The sequence below is a fragment of the Pseudonaja textilis genome, chromosome 2, assembly GCF_049901715.1.
Source record: "Pseudonaja textilis isolate UNSWEBS1 chromosome 2, rPseTex1.2, whole genome shotgun sequence".
Classification (NCBI taxonomy): Eukaryota; Metazoa; Chordata; class Lepidosauria; order Squamata; family Elapidae; genus Pseudonaja; species Pseudonaja textilis.
This window is the reverse complement of record NC_141991.1, coordinates 6443135-6458058: the sequence shown is the minus strand read 5'-3', so window position 1 is coordinate 6458058 and position 14924 is coordinate 6443135. Positions and strand designations below refer to the sequence as shown.

The window sequence follows — 14924 nt, the reverse complement described above, 5'->3', positions numbered from 1 at the left end:
TGTCCAATCACACTTGGCCAATAAAAGCATTCGTTCGTTCATGTCTGAGCTTCCCTCTCTTTCTTTCCTTCCTCCCCCCCCTCCCCCTCTTTCTCTCCCCCGCCCCCCCAAACTGCCTCTTGGCTTCTGAAGGGTTACACGGGGAAGGCGGGAAGGGGATTCCTAGAGAGGGAGGGAGGGAAGGAAGTTTGGGGAGGGGAGGAGCGGTGGAGGCCTTCCACGACCAAGCCACCTCCCCATCCGGATTGGCCAGCCTATCCTTCGCCGCCGCGGCCGGACGGGGAGGTAGGGGTTGGATGGGGGTGGTGGGGGGGTTTGGTTGCAAGCGAGGAAGGACGGGTCGGATGCGAAAAGGGTGGGGCGAGGTGGGAGCCGGCTGTGTGCGTGCGTGCGTGCGTGCGTGTGTTGTGTGCGTGTGTGTGGTGGTGGTGTGGGGGGGGGGGCCGAGTTTGGGTCTGGGGGTCCACCCCGCCCTCTTGCTCAGCGTCTCTCCCCGGGCCTTTGTTTCCCCCATCCGAAGGGCGGGAGCCGCCGGTGAGTCCCGATCTTGAGCCGTGGCTTTGGGGGGATCGGGGTGCCAAAGCAAAGGCGGAGGAAGGGGAAGCCAGGAGCGGGAGGGAGGGAGAGAGAGACAATGCAAGGAGGCCTTCGGAGTCTCGGGCTGGGGAGGGTGGAGGAGGAGGAGGGAAGAAGGGAAAAGAGCAGGTGGGAAGATCAAGCCCCCCACTCCCTTCCGGGACCCCCCCCCAAAAAAACAATCTCTGCCCCCTTTTGCATGCGGTTCCTCCCTCCCGGAGGGATATTTTAGCACGTCCGGCAGCTGTTTTTCCCCATCCCCCCCGCCTCCAAATCCCGTCTCTTTGGGAAGGGAAAGGGCGAAAGCGGAGCCCCGAAGGGGGGGGCGTAGCGTTTTAAACCCCCGTCCCCCCCGGATCGGGGCGGGGGGGTTTGTTGGGGAGGGGTCTCCAAATATCCGCTGGGTGGAGTGAGTTGGGTCCAAAAGAGCCGGGGTTGAACTGGGGAAAAAGTTACACGGTTTCGGGTTTGCTCTGTTGTGTTTATTCATTGTGGGGGGGCTCTGGGGTGGGGTGGGGGTAACATAAGCCCCCCCCCCTCCTCTAATTTTCTCCCTAGAGGTTACAATCCAGGAAAAAACAAACCTGGCCCTTAGGAAAGGCTTAAAAATGTCTCAACCATAGCAGCTTTTAATCCCGGTGGGCTTCAGCTCCCAGAATTCCCCCAGCCATCATGGCTGGCTGAGGAATTCGGTATTAGATTGGAAGGTTAACAAGAGTGGGAAGGGTCCTTGTAGATCATCTAGTCCAACCCCCTGCCCAAGCAGGAGGCCCTACATCATTTCTGACAGATGGGAGTCCAAGAGAAATAGAAATAGAATAGAATAGTTTTAATAGATAATCAGAGTTGGAAGGGACCTTGTAGGTCATATAGTCCAACCCCCTGCCCAAGCAAGAGACCCTACACTATTTCTGACAGATGGGCGTCCAATAGAAATAGAGTAGAGTAGAATAGAATAGAATAGAATAGCTTTAACAGATAACAGATAATCAGAGTTGGAAGGGACCTTGTAGGTCATCTAGTCCAACCCCCTGCCCAAGCAGGACACCCTACGCTATTTCTGACAGATGGGCGTCCAATAGAAATAGAGTAGAATAGAATAGAATAGAATAGAATAGAATTCTTTATTGGCCAAGTGTGATTGGACACGCAAGGAATTTGTCTTTGCTGCATATGCTCTCAGTGTACATAAAAAGAAAAGATACATTCATCAAGAATCGTAAGGTAGAATAGAATAGAATAGAACAGCTTTAACAGATAATCAGAGTTGGAAGGGACCTTGTTGGTCATCTAGTCCAACCCCCTGCCCAAGCCGGAGACCCTACACCATTTCTGACAGAACAATCAACCCATGGAACAGAAGTTGCCCTCAGAAGTTGTGGGAGCACCATCACTTGAGACTTTCAGGAAGAGATTGGATTCCCATCTGTCAGAAATGGTGTAGGGTCTCCTGCTTGGGCAGGGGGGTTGGACTAGATGACCTACAAGGTCCCTTCCAACTCTGATGATCTGTTATCTGACAAATGGCAGTCCAATCTCTTCTTGAAGTCTCAAGTGATGGCGTTCCCACAACTTCTGAAGGCAACTTCTGTTCCATGGGTTGATTGTTCTCACTGTCAGAAAGTTTCTCCTTATTTCTAGGTTGAAAATCTCCTTGTTCAGTTTCCATCCATTATTCCTTGTCTGGTCTTTGGGTGCTTTAGAACAGGAGTCGCCAACCTTTTGGACCTCAGGGACCACCAAACTCATAATTTTAAGTCCCATGGACCACTAATAAGAATTTTGACGGAGGGTGGCTTGCTGACGTTTTCCCAGGGTCTCTGCTGCTTTCTGGGAAAATCCCCCAAAAAGTTTGCAGAAAAATTCCCCACCCCGTTTTCCTACCGACCAATCATTCTTTATTTGGGATCGCAGGATGCCATACCGTCTCCAGCTCCGTTCTCGGGGGGTGGGGGGAGGTACTTTTAGCTTCATGCAAGGAAAGCAGCAGAAGCAGCAGAAGTCTTTCTTTCTCTTCCCCAAACTCTGCCAGAAATGAGTCTTTGTGAGACTTGTCACGCCACTGTGGCCTCTTGGAGCAGGATGCCTTGCAGAGTCCCAAAGTCTCATTTCTGACAGAGTTTGGGGGAGAGAAAGAAAGACTTTTGCTGCTTTCCTTGCGTGCAGCCAAAAGCAGAAGAAGAAAGAAGCAGAAAGTAGCAGCCTGGTGGACAGGCGAGGTGCGTGGGGAGAGTGGGGCAAGTTCCCCCCCCCTCCTTCCTTTCCCCCCTCCCCTCACTATCTCGTGTTGTTTGCAATGCAAGCGACGCAAGCCTTGTGTTCCCGCGGGCCATGTGGGCAGCGCAGCCTGGATTAATTGCTTTGGGAGGTGTTTTGGGGGTGACATTTCTTTGAAGACCACCAAAATTTTCTCGCGGACCACCAGTGGTCCCCAGCCCACTGGTTGGTGACCACTACTTTAGAAAATAGCTTGACCCTTCCTCCTCTGTGGCAGCCCCTCAAGTATTGGAAGACTGCTATCCTGTCTCTCCTGGTCCTTCTCTTTACTAGACTAGCCAAGCCCAAGTCCTGCAATCGTTCCTTATAATATTTTAGCCTCCAGTCTCCTAATCATCCTGGTTGCTCTTCTCTGCACTCTTTCTAGAGTCTCAACGTCTTTTTTTATTCTGGGAGTTGAAGTCCTTCATTCTTAACATTGCCAAGTTGGGAGCCCCCTGCGTTTGAACAGGTGGGGTGGGTTTCAACTCCTAGCATTCCCGCAGCCAGCCATGAAGTTGCCATCCACCCATCATCAAGGTTGAGAAACGCCGCATTACAATACGACAAAAGAACCAGTTGCATGAAAGTAATGATGGGGGAGAGCTGAATCCTGGCTTTTTTTTTTTATAAAGGTACAAAAAAAAAAAAAGTCGCAACTTCCTGTCTGAATGCAAAATTATTCATGAACTAGCTCGACACCTGTGCTTCGCTACGAAACCATGTAATCGGGGTTTAGTTTTTGGGGTGGAAAATAAGGTGGCGAAATTGTGCCTCTACCTACCGGCATCCATCGGTATTCGTCTGGCTAGCCTCCTGTCAGTGCGTGAGAGAGTTGAGGGCTGTTTGGAAACTGAAACAGTATTTGCTGTGTGAGCAAGAAGGAGACAACAAGGAGCCTGGGTGTGGCTTAGCTCAACTGTTCCATATTCAAGCTGGTTGCTGCTTTGAAACTGAAACTCCTCTGCTTGTGTTTTGCATTTGGAACAGATTTCTTTTCAGGTGGGGAGGAGGAGTAGAACTCCTTAGCATCAGAGCGTGTTAATAATAATAATATAGGAAATACTAATGCTCTGATGGTCATTTCGAAAAATCCTTTCTTAGCAAGCCCCTAGAAGCCAAGAGGAACATACGTGCCAGATTTCAAGTTTGCAGACTTTACGGTTCTGGAGATGTTGTGATTGATTTTTGTGATTGCCAGCTGCTTCAGAACCTTGTGTGTGTGTGGGGGGGGGGGATAATCCATCTGGTCCTGATGATTTGAATTCTCCTAGAGTGGATAGGTATTCTTTTACCCTTTTCTTGCTTGTTTTGACTTTCATTCCTAATCTGCATTTTACAGTTTGTTTGTTTTTTGATAGGTTGGACTGTTCTTTCCTTTTTTGTAAAAACAGATGCAGAAAGATGAGTTAAGGGGTTCTGCTTTCTCCCTACTGCTTGTCATCTTCTTGCCATTTTCTCCCCTTAATGGACCAATCGTTTCAATGGTTTGTTTGCTTGTTTACGTGTTGAAAGAAGCTTTTGTTTTGGGATTGTTTTCGATTTTAGTTCAATTTGAGCCTTTGCTTTCTTGACTTCATCTCTACAGATTTGGGTTATCTGCTGATAGTCTGGCCCTCTTTCCACTTTTTGTACTTGTCCTTTTTGTCTTTTCATTTATCAAAGCGTTTTTATGCAGCCAGGCTGGTTTCTTTTGAAGAGGAGTTGTTTTTCTTCTTCATTGGTATTGTGCTAGACTTGGCTTTTATACTCCGACATTTCAAAGTTTCCAAAGCTTCTGAGGTTGTTTTCCCCTTGAGAATCCTTCTCAACCTAGGTTTATTGAATTCAGTTCTATAAAAATCCAAAACTCTAGTTTGACTTTGTTCTATGCTTGTGCTTCCATAATGTTGAATTCCAGTGTTGAATGATCATTCCCCCTCACCCGCCAAGGTTTCTATAACTTCAACATCTATCATTTCATCTCTTGTTAGTCAGAATTAAGTCCAGTATGGCTGACCTTCCAGCTCCTTTCTCTATCTTTAGGGAGTCAAAGGCATCTGGTAGATTTGTCAGGAATTTGTTTGATCTTCCACTAGATGCAAAGTTTGTCTCCCAGTTGATGTCAGGGGAGTTAAAGTCCCCCATTACTATTGTGGTGTGCTTCCTGCATGCTTTAGTTAACCGACTAGCAAAAAAATTAAATCTATTTCCTCTGTTTGGTTAGGTGACCTATAATATACACCTATTGCAATGTCATTCAAATGCATTCAAGGGGGTTTGCACCATTGCTCTACTCTTATTTCTTTAGAGATATAGTTATTTCTTATATGTAGTGGAACTCCACCTCCTCTTTTATTAGGCCTGTTTCTTTTAAACAATTTAAATCCTTCTAGTTGTGTGTTCCATTCGTGGGTTTCATCCCCCCAAGTTTATATAATGGCAACAATATAATATCTTCCCTCATGTATTTGGATTTCCATTTCACCCTGTTTATTCCTCATACTTTGTGCGTTGATGTGTAAGTATTTGAGTGCTTTTTTATTGACCCTGTGTTTGTTTTCTACATACAGTAATCCATTTTGTGTCTGAATCCCCCTTCTTCCTTTCCGCCTATTTTGTACATACGTTTGTACCTGAAAATAGCGGTCTCCACCTTTCTGGCTTTGCAAACCGGTAGCGGTGATGATAGGGAGTGGGGATGGTTCCATGCGAGCAACAGGTGTGCACAGCTGTATTTGCACGAGCGGTGGGCTCGCAGGCACGCCGTTTGCACAAATGGAGCTTCGCGCATGGACACGCTCGCCTGCCTCTCATGCAAATGGAGCTGCCCACGTACATGTGTGCGAGCCCACTCCATGCATGGCCCGATTCTGAATGGGCTGGAGGTTGGGGACCCCTGCCTTAAGGTAGGTACATTCTGACGTTTGTGCCTTAAGAGTGTGCCAAGAGATGCATGGTGGTTGGGTATAGCACCCTAGGGCTGTGATGGTGAACCTATGGCACAGGTGGCATGCAGAGCCATTTGTGCTGGCACGTGAGCTTCAGGCAAACTTACCTCACTGCGCATGTGCGTGCCTCACAGCTGATTTTCAGCCTCCCAGAGGCCTGAGGAAGGCTTCTGCAGGCTTCTACAAGCTTTGCAGGCCGAAATCTAGCCCTGTTTTGTCACTTCCGGTATTTTCAGGAAGTGACAAAACGGGGCTAGATTTCAGCCTACAAAGCTTGTAGAAGCCTGCAGAAGCCTTCCTCAAGCCTCTGGGAGGCTGAGAAAGGCCTCAGACCACCCCAAAATCAGCTGTGAGGCACAGTGCAGGTAAGAGGCGGGGTGGGTGGGTGGGAGGGATGCGTTGGGGATGTGGGGTGGGCGCATTGCCTTCTGGGTGCTGGCACGCGAGCTCGAGTGTGCAAGCACGCGCACAGTTTTTGGCACAGGAGCCCCAAAAGGTTAGTCACCACTGCCATAAGGGGGACCTATCCTTGGGTAGTTCCCCCTTCATCCCCAGAGCGAGGGGGAGGGACAAGGGGGAAAGAGCCAGACTAGGAATGGCGAAATGCAGGTTTGGGGCCGCTTTCTGCCATGAAAGCTCTTTTGGGCAGCGGTCCCAACCTGTAGACCGTGGCCCACTCCCGGACCAATCACCACTACCGGGCCCTGAGAGTGGCTGGCCAGCGTGTGTTCACGCACACCCACACCCACTCACGCTAGTGTTGTGAGCATCGTGGCAAGCATCACATAGGTGCTAGCCTCACGGAGAGCATCATGCCGCCTCATTCACATGTGTAAAGGCCCCTGCCCGCTCCCCTCCGGCCACCAACCCAGAAAGGTTGGGGAAACTCTGCTGTAGGGGTCTGAAGGTCTTCGCTCAGTCGAGCCTATCTCTCAGGGTTCTTGTAGAAGTCAAATTGAGGCTCTCATCTGATTGCGCTTTCCCACTCTATAGTGGGGAAGATGTTGGAGTAGGAGGGAGGCAATCGAAGTTCACCAGTGTGTTATTTCACGCGTGCCACAGGTGGCATGCAGAGCCATTTGTGCTGCCACGTGAGCTTCAGGCAAACTTACCTCACTGCGCATGTGCGTGCCTCACAGCTGATTTTCAGCCCCCCCAGAGGCCTGAGGAAGGCTTCTGCAGGCTTCTACAAGCTTTGCAGGCCGAAATCTAGCCCTGTTTTGTCACTTCTGGTATTTTCAGGAAGTGACAAAACGGGGCTAGATTTCAGCCTACAAAGCTTGTAGAAGCCTGCAGAAGCCTTCCTCAAGCCTCTGGGAGGCCGAGAAAGGCCTCGAACCGGCCAAAAAATCAGCTGTGAGGCGCAGTGCAGGTAAGGGGCGGCGGGGGTGGGTGGGTGGGAGGGATGTGTTGGGGATGTGAGGTGGGCGCATTGCCTTCTGAGTGCTGGCATACACCCTGTAAGCCATCATGTTATTTCTTCAGGGGTGGGCTGCTACAGGTTCGCACAGGTTCGGGCAATCCTCTACCTAAGATTCTGCACAGTTCGGCAAACAGGTAAATCCTACCCCGTCTGGCCCCGCCCTGCCTGCCCCACCCCCCACCCAGAAGTCCCCACGTGGCCGGTTTTGGATGCCAGATAGGCTCAGGAGATAGCACGGGGCGGGGGGCTCTGGAAGGCAGGAAACAGAGGACCCCTGGAGGCCGTTTTCACCCTCTGGAGCTTGTAAAGGGTGCCAGATGGGCCACCTGGAAGGCCGTAAACAGGCCTGTTTCCAGCCTCCGGAACTTGGGGGAGGCTGTTTTTGCCCTCCCGGAGGCTCCAGGAAAGCCTCCGGAGCCTGGAGAGCGCAAAATGCCCCCCCTGCCATGGTGCAGAAGGCCCATCATGGCAACATTCACCCAGCAACTGGGCAGAGAACCGGTTGCTGAAATTTTTAAGCTCACCCATGGATTTCTTTGCCCAGGCAGATCATGTGAACACAGCGGTTGTCTTTTGCTAACTTGGGTTTAAGGTTTTTTTTTACCCACAGCATGTGAATCAGGTCTTGGTGTCAGGATTCCGGCAGGAATTACCCCAATTAAATCATGAGTCTCCAGCCAAACTTCCAAAACTTCAAAAGGATTTATTGGGAGTTAACATGTCCGGCACTGCTTGGGTATAGCCGACTCTGAGGCACTTAATTCATTGTCACCCTTGACCCTGGTTTTCCTCCCACCCCCTGGGTGTATCATAATTCATATTCTCCAATGGGACACATCCATAGCCCAATCACGTTCTCCAAATTAGAATTTTGCGCAGCAGAAACTTCAGTCGCCTAGTTACCGTCTTTGAAAAACTATGTATGGAATGCACTTTCTATTTCCAAGCTGCCGCACTGCTCCCCCCTCTCTTTCTGTTGGCAACTCTAAAAAAAACATAGAAATATTTTATGAGTTGAAACTTTTTTTCTTTTTTTTGCTTGTCTGCAGGCAGAGGAGCTGCAAAACGACTGCATAACAGTGTCCTCTGTCACAAGGGTCTATCCAAGCCCTTTTGGGGGCTTGGCGGGACTTGCCAACCCCCCACCCCCAGCTGTTTGGGCCAGTCTTTGTCGGGAAGAGAAGGCCTTGAACAATGCCGTCGGAAATGACCTTGCAGGACAGGCCAAAGATGGCCACATCACAGGCCGAGCTAGATCACAGATCTGAGAAGAAATCAGGGAAGAAGAAGGTCTACCCAGAGGCCAAAAGGGCACCTTATCCTCTCCGGGGTTCGAGCAGCAGAAAACCTGGGGTGCAGAAGGTCCCGATCAAGGACACGCCCAGTTCCGATGTCCGGCGAGAACAATTCCGGCAGTTTGCCTACCCGGATGCTAAGGGTCCCCGAGAGGTTTGCAGCCAGCTCCACGATCTTTGCCACCAGTGGCTGAAGCCGGAGGTCCACTCCAAGGCCGAGGTGCTGGACCTGGTGATCCTCGAGCAGTTCCTGACCATCCTGCCCCCGGAGATGAAGAACTGGGTGCGGGAATGTAAGGCAGAGACCAGCTCCCAGGCGGTGGCCTTGGCCGAAGGCTTCCTGCTGAGCCAGGCGGAGGAGAAGAGGCAGCAGGTGAGAACAGGGCCTTGAGGTGGTTTGCTGGAGCATTCCCCCCCATCTCTCCTCTGCTTTCTGCTCACCGCATTTTAGGATAGGATGGAGAATGGAAATATGTGGAGTGGAGTGGAATGGAATGGAATGGAATGGAATGGAATGGAATGGAATGGAATGGAATAGAATAGAATAGAATAGAATAGAATAGAATAGAATAGAATAGAATAGAATAGAATAGAATAGAATAGAATAGGGAATCGAATAAGGAGTAGGAAAATGGGATAGGAGAATGGAATAGAATAGAATATGGAATGGAATAGAATTGAATGGGGAATTGAATAAGGAATAGGAAAGTGGGATAGGAGAATGGAATGGAATAGAATTATGGAATGGAACAGAATATGGAATGGAATAGAACATGGAATGGAATAGAATTGAATAGAATCAAATAAGGAATTGAATAAGGAATAGGAAAATGGGATAGAAGAATGGAATGGAATAGAGTAGAATATGGAATGGAATAGAACATGGAATGGAATAGAATATGGAATGGAATAGAATATGGAATGGAAATGAATTGAATAGAATATGGAATGGAATGGAATATGGAATGGAATGGAATCGAATAGAATATGGAATGGAATAGAATTGAATTGAATGGGGAATTGAATAAGGAATAGGAAAGTGGGATAAGAGAATGGAATGGAATAGAATTATGGAATGGAACAGAATATGGAATGGAATGGAATAGAACATGGAATGGAATAGAATTGAATAGAATCAAATAAGGAATTGAATAAGGAATAGGAAAATGGGATAGAAGAATGGAAAGGAATAGAGTAGAATATGGAATGGAATTGAATAGAATATGGAATGGAATAGAACATGGAATGGAATAGAATATGGAATAGACAATGAGACATTAATGAGAACATGGAATGGAATAGAATATGGAATAGAATAGAATATGGAATGGAATGGAATATGGAATGGAATGGAATCGAATAGTATATGGAATGGAATAGAATTGAATTGAATGGGGAATTGAATAAGGAATAGGAAAGTGGGATAGAGGAACGGAATGGAATAGAATATGGAATAGAATAGAGTAGAATAGGGAATAGGAAAATGGGATAGGAGAATGGAACAGAACAGAACAGAACAGAACAGAACAGAACAGAACAGAATAGAATAGAATAGAATAGAATAGAATAGAATAGAATAATGATTAATAATAAAATCAACGTGGAATCTAGATTCGCTTAACAACCATGTTACTCTAACAGTCATTCACTAAACAATTGTGGAGAGAACGATCGTAAAATGAGACAAAACTCACTTAACAACAGAAATTTGGGGCTCCATTTTGATCGCAAGTCAAGGACTACCTGTGTACAAGTCACAATATTAATGGTGAATATTTAACCAGATTTCCTCCCCCACTCTTTTCTGCTACAGGTAATCCTCGTGTTACGGCCAAAATTTCTGTTGCTAAATGAAACACTTAAGTGAGTTTGCCCCCATTTTACGAGTGTTCTTGCTGCCGCTGTGAAGTGAATCGCACTGCATTTGTTAAGTTAGTCCCACAGCTATTAAGTCTGGATCTGGATTCCCCATTGACTATGCTTGTCAGAAGGTCTCAAAAGCTGATCACGTAACCCCGGGACACTGCAAACCATCATAAATATGAACCAGTTGCCAAGCGTCTGAAGTTTGATCACGGGACCATAGGGATGCTACAACGGTCGTAAGTGTGAACAATGGTCATAAGTCACTTTTTTCAGGGCCATTGTAACTTTGAATGGTCACTAAATGAACTGTTGTAAGTCAAGGGCTATAACAGAATAGCAGATTAGCAGAGTTGGAAGGGACTGTGACGACCCAGGGTGGGATACAAAAGCAACCAAGTCACAAAAACAGGTGAAGTCCCCTTTAATTGCTTCAACTTGGCTTCAAAGATCCAATTATCATTGACTGGAGAAAAAAAGTCCCCCACAGTTACAGTTGCGAAAAGGAAGAACTTCCGTTCAAACTCAAAATACATATTAATTATAAATAGGAAAAAAACTACACACTATACTGAAGCAATTAATGAGACAAGGCAGGATAAGGGCTTGAAGATGTCCACAGATATCGAAATACACACACTGAGAAGGACACCAGAACTCAGATAAGAACTGACAGACTAGACATATATTCACGCTTTGCTTCCAGCACTGAACCATGCGCAGTTTGTCCTTTTAAACTGTCCTCACAGCTGCAGCCCATGAAGGGGATCGGGGCTGTTTCCTCCCCCATAGACCACGCCATTCACATTTCTCCATTATCTGCTCCTCCCTGCGTGGGATGGGCCTGGGTCTTCCTCTGAATGCCCAGCCGGCCTGTGCCCTTCCCCAGTTTCCTCCATAACCTCCAGAGCCACACACCCCACTCCCTGTCGGCTGTTCCTCCTCTCCCTCGGAGTCAGATTCTAACAGGGACATGACAGGAACCTTGTAGGTCATCTAGTCCAACCCACCCGCCCAAGCAGGAGACCCCACACCATTTCTGACAGATGGCCATCCAGTCTCTTCTTGAAAGCTTACAGTGATGAAGTTCCCACAAAATCTGAAGGCAAAGCTGTTCCATTGGTTGATCGCCCTCATTTCTCAGAAAATTTCTCCTTCTTTCAAGGATGATCCGTTTCCATCCATTATTCCGACTACCTGTATTTCTCTTCTCGTCTTTCTCTTTGTTCCTTTGGGGTTAACTATTTTCTTTTTCTTTTTTTCCTTTGGAGGACCGAGTTGTGACAGAACCCACCAACTTTCCCAGGGTAGGAAAAAAACCACCCGTAAGGCAGATCAAGCAAGAAGTGGACAAGATTGCCATTCCGTTAGGTAAGTGCTTGGAGGCCATTTTCTAGCTTTGCCTTTTGCTGGTGAGCGTAACTAAAATTATACCAACCGTTGTGCTGTTCTGAATCAATGCAGATGTAAATCCGGATTAGGCAGCTATTTGAAATTAGAGGCATTTCTTTTCTCCCAAAAAAAGGTAAGTTAGTCAAAATCATAAAAAGCTCTCAAGGAAAATGCAGACTGCTGTTTTCCCAGACAGAAAACATGGATGGCAAGGAATTAAATGTCTTTTTTTTATTTTATTGGTTTTTAAAAAAACATAAACAAACAAAACATAAAAACATCAGGCTATCTTCCATAAGTGTACATACAGTGTGGCGGTTGGTTTACACATTGTTTTGTGCTTCCATTTCGTAGTCTTCAATTACATTACATATAATCTCATATTGTCAATCAAAAACTAAATACCTTAGTATCATTATTAATCAATCATTTGACTATACTTTTATTCATTCATGTTTTACAAGATAACCATAGTTTACTTAATTTATTGTATAACAGTTCATATTATCATCCCAAATCTATCCTAAAATCATTTTGTAGTTATAATAAGAAAGAAGTACATCTTTATATATTTATTATTTTCTAAAAGTCTACATATTTCATTACTGTACCTTATTATCTAACCATTGATAGAAAAGATCCCAAATTTTATAAAATTGTTTATCCTCTTGTTCTCTAATTTCAAATGTCAATCTACTCATTTCAGCACATTCCAATAATTTTCTTAATGATTTCCTCCTGTGATGGTATCTTCTCATTTTTCCAGTTTTTAGCAAATAGAATCCTAGCCGCTGTTAATACATTTACAATCAGGTATTTCAAGTCTTTACTATATATTTCAGGTAAAATTCCCAATAAAAGTATCTCTGGTTTCAAGTCTATATGTTTTTTTGTCATTTTTTCCAACCACATGTGGATTTTAGTCCAGTATTTTTTGGCATCCGCACAAGTCCACCACATATGGTAAATTGAGCCAGGTGTCTGATGACATTTCCAACATTTTTCGGATTTATTCTTGAACATTCTTGCTATTCTTGTTGGGGGGGAAATGCCACCTGTAAAACATCTTATACAAGTTTTCTTTATATGCTGTTGACATTGTCATTTTATAATTTTGAGATCACAATTTTTGCCATTTCTCTAAATCAATCCCATATCCAAAATTCTTCCCCCAAGCAATCATAGTTTCTTTAACTTGTTCTTCTTCTAGTTTAATTTCTAATAAATATCTATACAATTTTTTAATCATCTTTTCATCAGTATCTGTCAAAATCTTATCTAATTCAATCAATTTATCATAGAAACTTTCTGTTTTAGAATCTTTATCATACAGTGCATTTGTGCATATGAAAACCAATTCATCTTTATACCTTGTTCCTCTAGTTTTTGCATAGATTTAAGTTCACCCTTTTCATTCAGTATTTCACCATATCTAACTGTTTGTTCCTTTTTGTATATTATAGGATACGAAATGCTTCAATAGTCAATAACCAGACTGGAATTTTCAAATAACATTGTCTTTTAATCTTCTCCCAATTTAACCACAGAGACTCCCATATATAATGTCTTCTAAAATACCCCTGTGTTTTAGTTCCTTTGTACCATAAAAAAGCATGCCACCCCAACAACAGATCATGTCTTTCTAATGTCAACAATTGAGCATTTAATGTTATCCATTCCTTAACCCACATCAGATTTGTAGCTTGGTAGTACAATTCCCAATTAGGCAAACCAAATCCTCCTCTAATTCTAGCATCTTGCAAGAGTTTTAACTTTATTCTCACTTTCTTACCTTGCCATATATATTTCAACGCAATTTTATTTAAATCTTCAAAATAATCTTTGCCAAGCCTAATTGGAATTGTTTGAAACAGATATAAAATTCTGGGTAATATATTCATCTTAATTGTTGAGATTCTCCCTATTAATGAGAGTTGTAAGTTTTTCCATTTCGCCAAATCTAGCGCTATCTGCTGTTTAAGTTTAATATAATTATTCTCTTTTAATGTACTACATCTTGCTGTCAAATATATCCCCAGATACTTGATCTTATTCATGACTTGAATTTTCAATAGGTCTGCCAGTTCTTCCTTTTGTCTTACTAGCATATTCTTTGTCAAAATCTTTGCCTTATCTTTGTTTATTTTCAAACTAGCCACCTTTCCATATGTCTCTATCTTTTCTATCAATTTTGATGCTGTTTCTAAAGGGTCTTCTAAGATGAAAACCAGATCCTTCTTCTCTTTACTGCCATGGCAAACTTGGCCTTGATCATCTATTAACTGCAATATTTTCCTTGATTCTTTCTCTTTTCTCAATTTATATGCTAACCATCTACCTGTTTTATTTGCATCTTCAAAGTAGTTCTGTTTAGCACCTCTAATTTTCTGTGCTAATTCTATTTGACCCATTTTGTGTTTAATTATATCCATTTTTAACTTGATGTCCTTTTTCTGTGGCATTTTCTGTAGCTCTTTTTCAAGTCTTTTATGCTCATCCTCTAGGGCCTTAGAGGCTAGCCTTTTCATAGTATTCCTTTTCCTTGTATAATCTATTATCAAGCCTCTAGCAAATGCCTTCATTGTGTTCCATACATTCTGAATTGATGTATCTTTTTTGTTTTCTCTAAAGAAAAAGGCCAACTCTTTCTCCATCTACTGTGTAAAGTCTTTTTCCTTTAAAATAGTATTATTTAACGTCCATCTAGATCTTCTTTTTTGTCCTTTCCATTTAATTGTCATTGGATTGTGATCTGCCCAAGTACTTGTTTCAATATTTATTTCTTGAATGTTAGGTATTAATTCTGTTGACATCCTTATCATATCTATTCTGGACCATGATAAATGTCTATTTGAATAGAAAGTATATTGTTTAGTTTTAGCATTTCTTTCTCTCCATGTATCTTTTAAGTTTATTTCATCTACCATTTAAAAAAAAGATTTAGGGAGAGTCTTTCTGTTTTGCTTTGTTGTTTACTGTGCTGTATAATCCAATTTGTTGTCTACAATTCCATTAAAATCTCCCAACATAACTATATTAGCATAGTCCAATTCAATTATTTTCATATGTAGTTTTTTGTAGAATTCTTCTTGTTTGTCATTTGGAGCATATATTGCAATCAGGAATGTTTTCATATTATTGTCCATTATTTCCACCATTAGTATTCTTCCATCATCATCAGTATAAATC

General features: G+C 44.2%; 1 protein-coding gene across 3 annotated transcripts in view; it reads left to right on the top strand.

Annotated features, from left to right (window-relative positions):
- Positions 1-224: 224 nt before the first annotated feature.
- LOC113451851 (uncharacterized) overlaps positions 225-14924 on the top strand; it is a 28841-nt gene continuing 14141 nt past the window's right edge. The window contains exons 1-3 of one of the 3 annotated variants that reach the window (XM_087927879.1): positions 225-285; positions 8235-8853; positions 11615-11714. In XM_087927879.1, the coding sequence (XP_087784005.1) occupies positions 8380-8853; positions 11615-11714 (574 nt within the window). In that variant the 5' untranslated portion in view covers positions 225-285; positions 8235-8379. Of the gene's footprint in view, positions 286-338; positions 535-8234; positions 8854-11614; positions 11715-14924 lie in introns of those variants that run through there. The other 2 variants (XM_087927880.1, XM_026723248.2) reach the window with 2 other exon arrangements.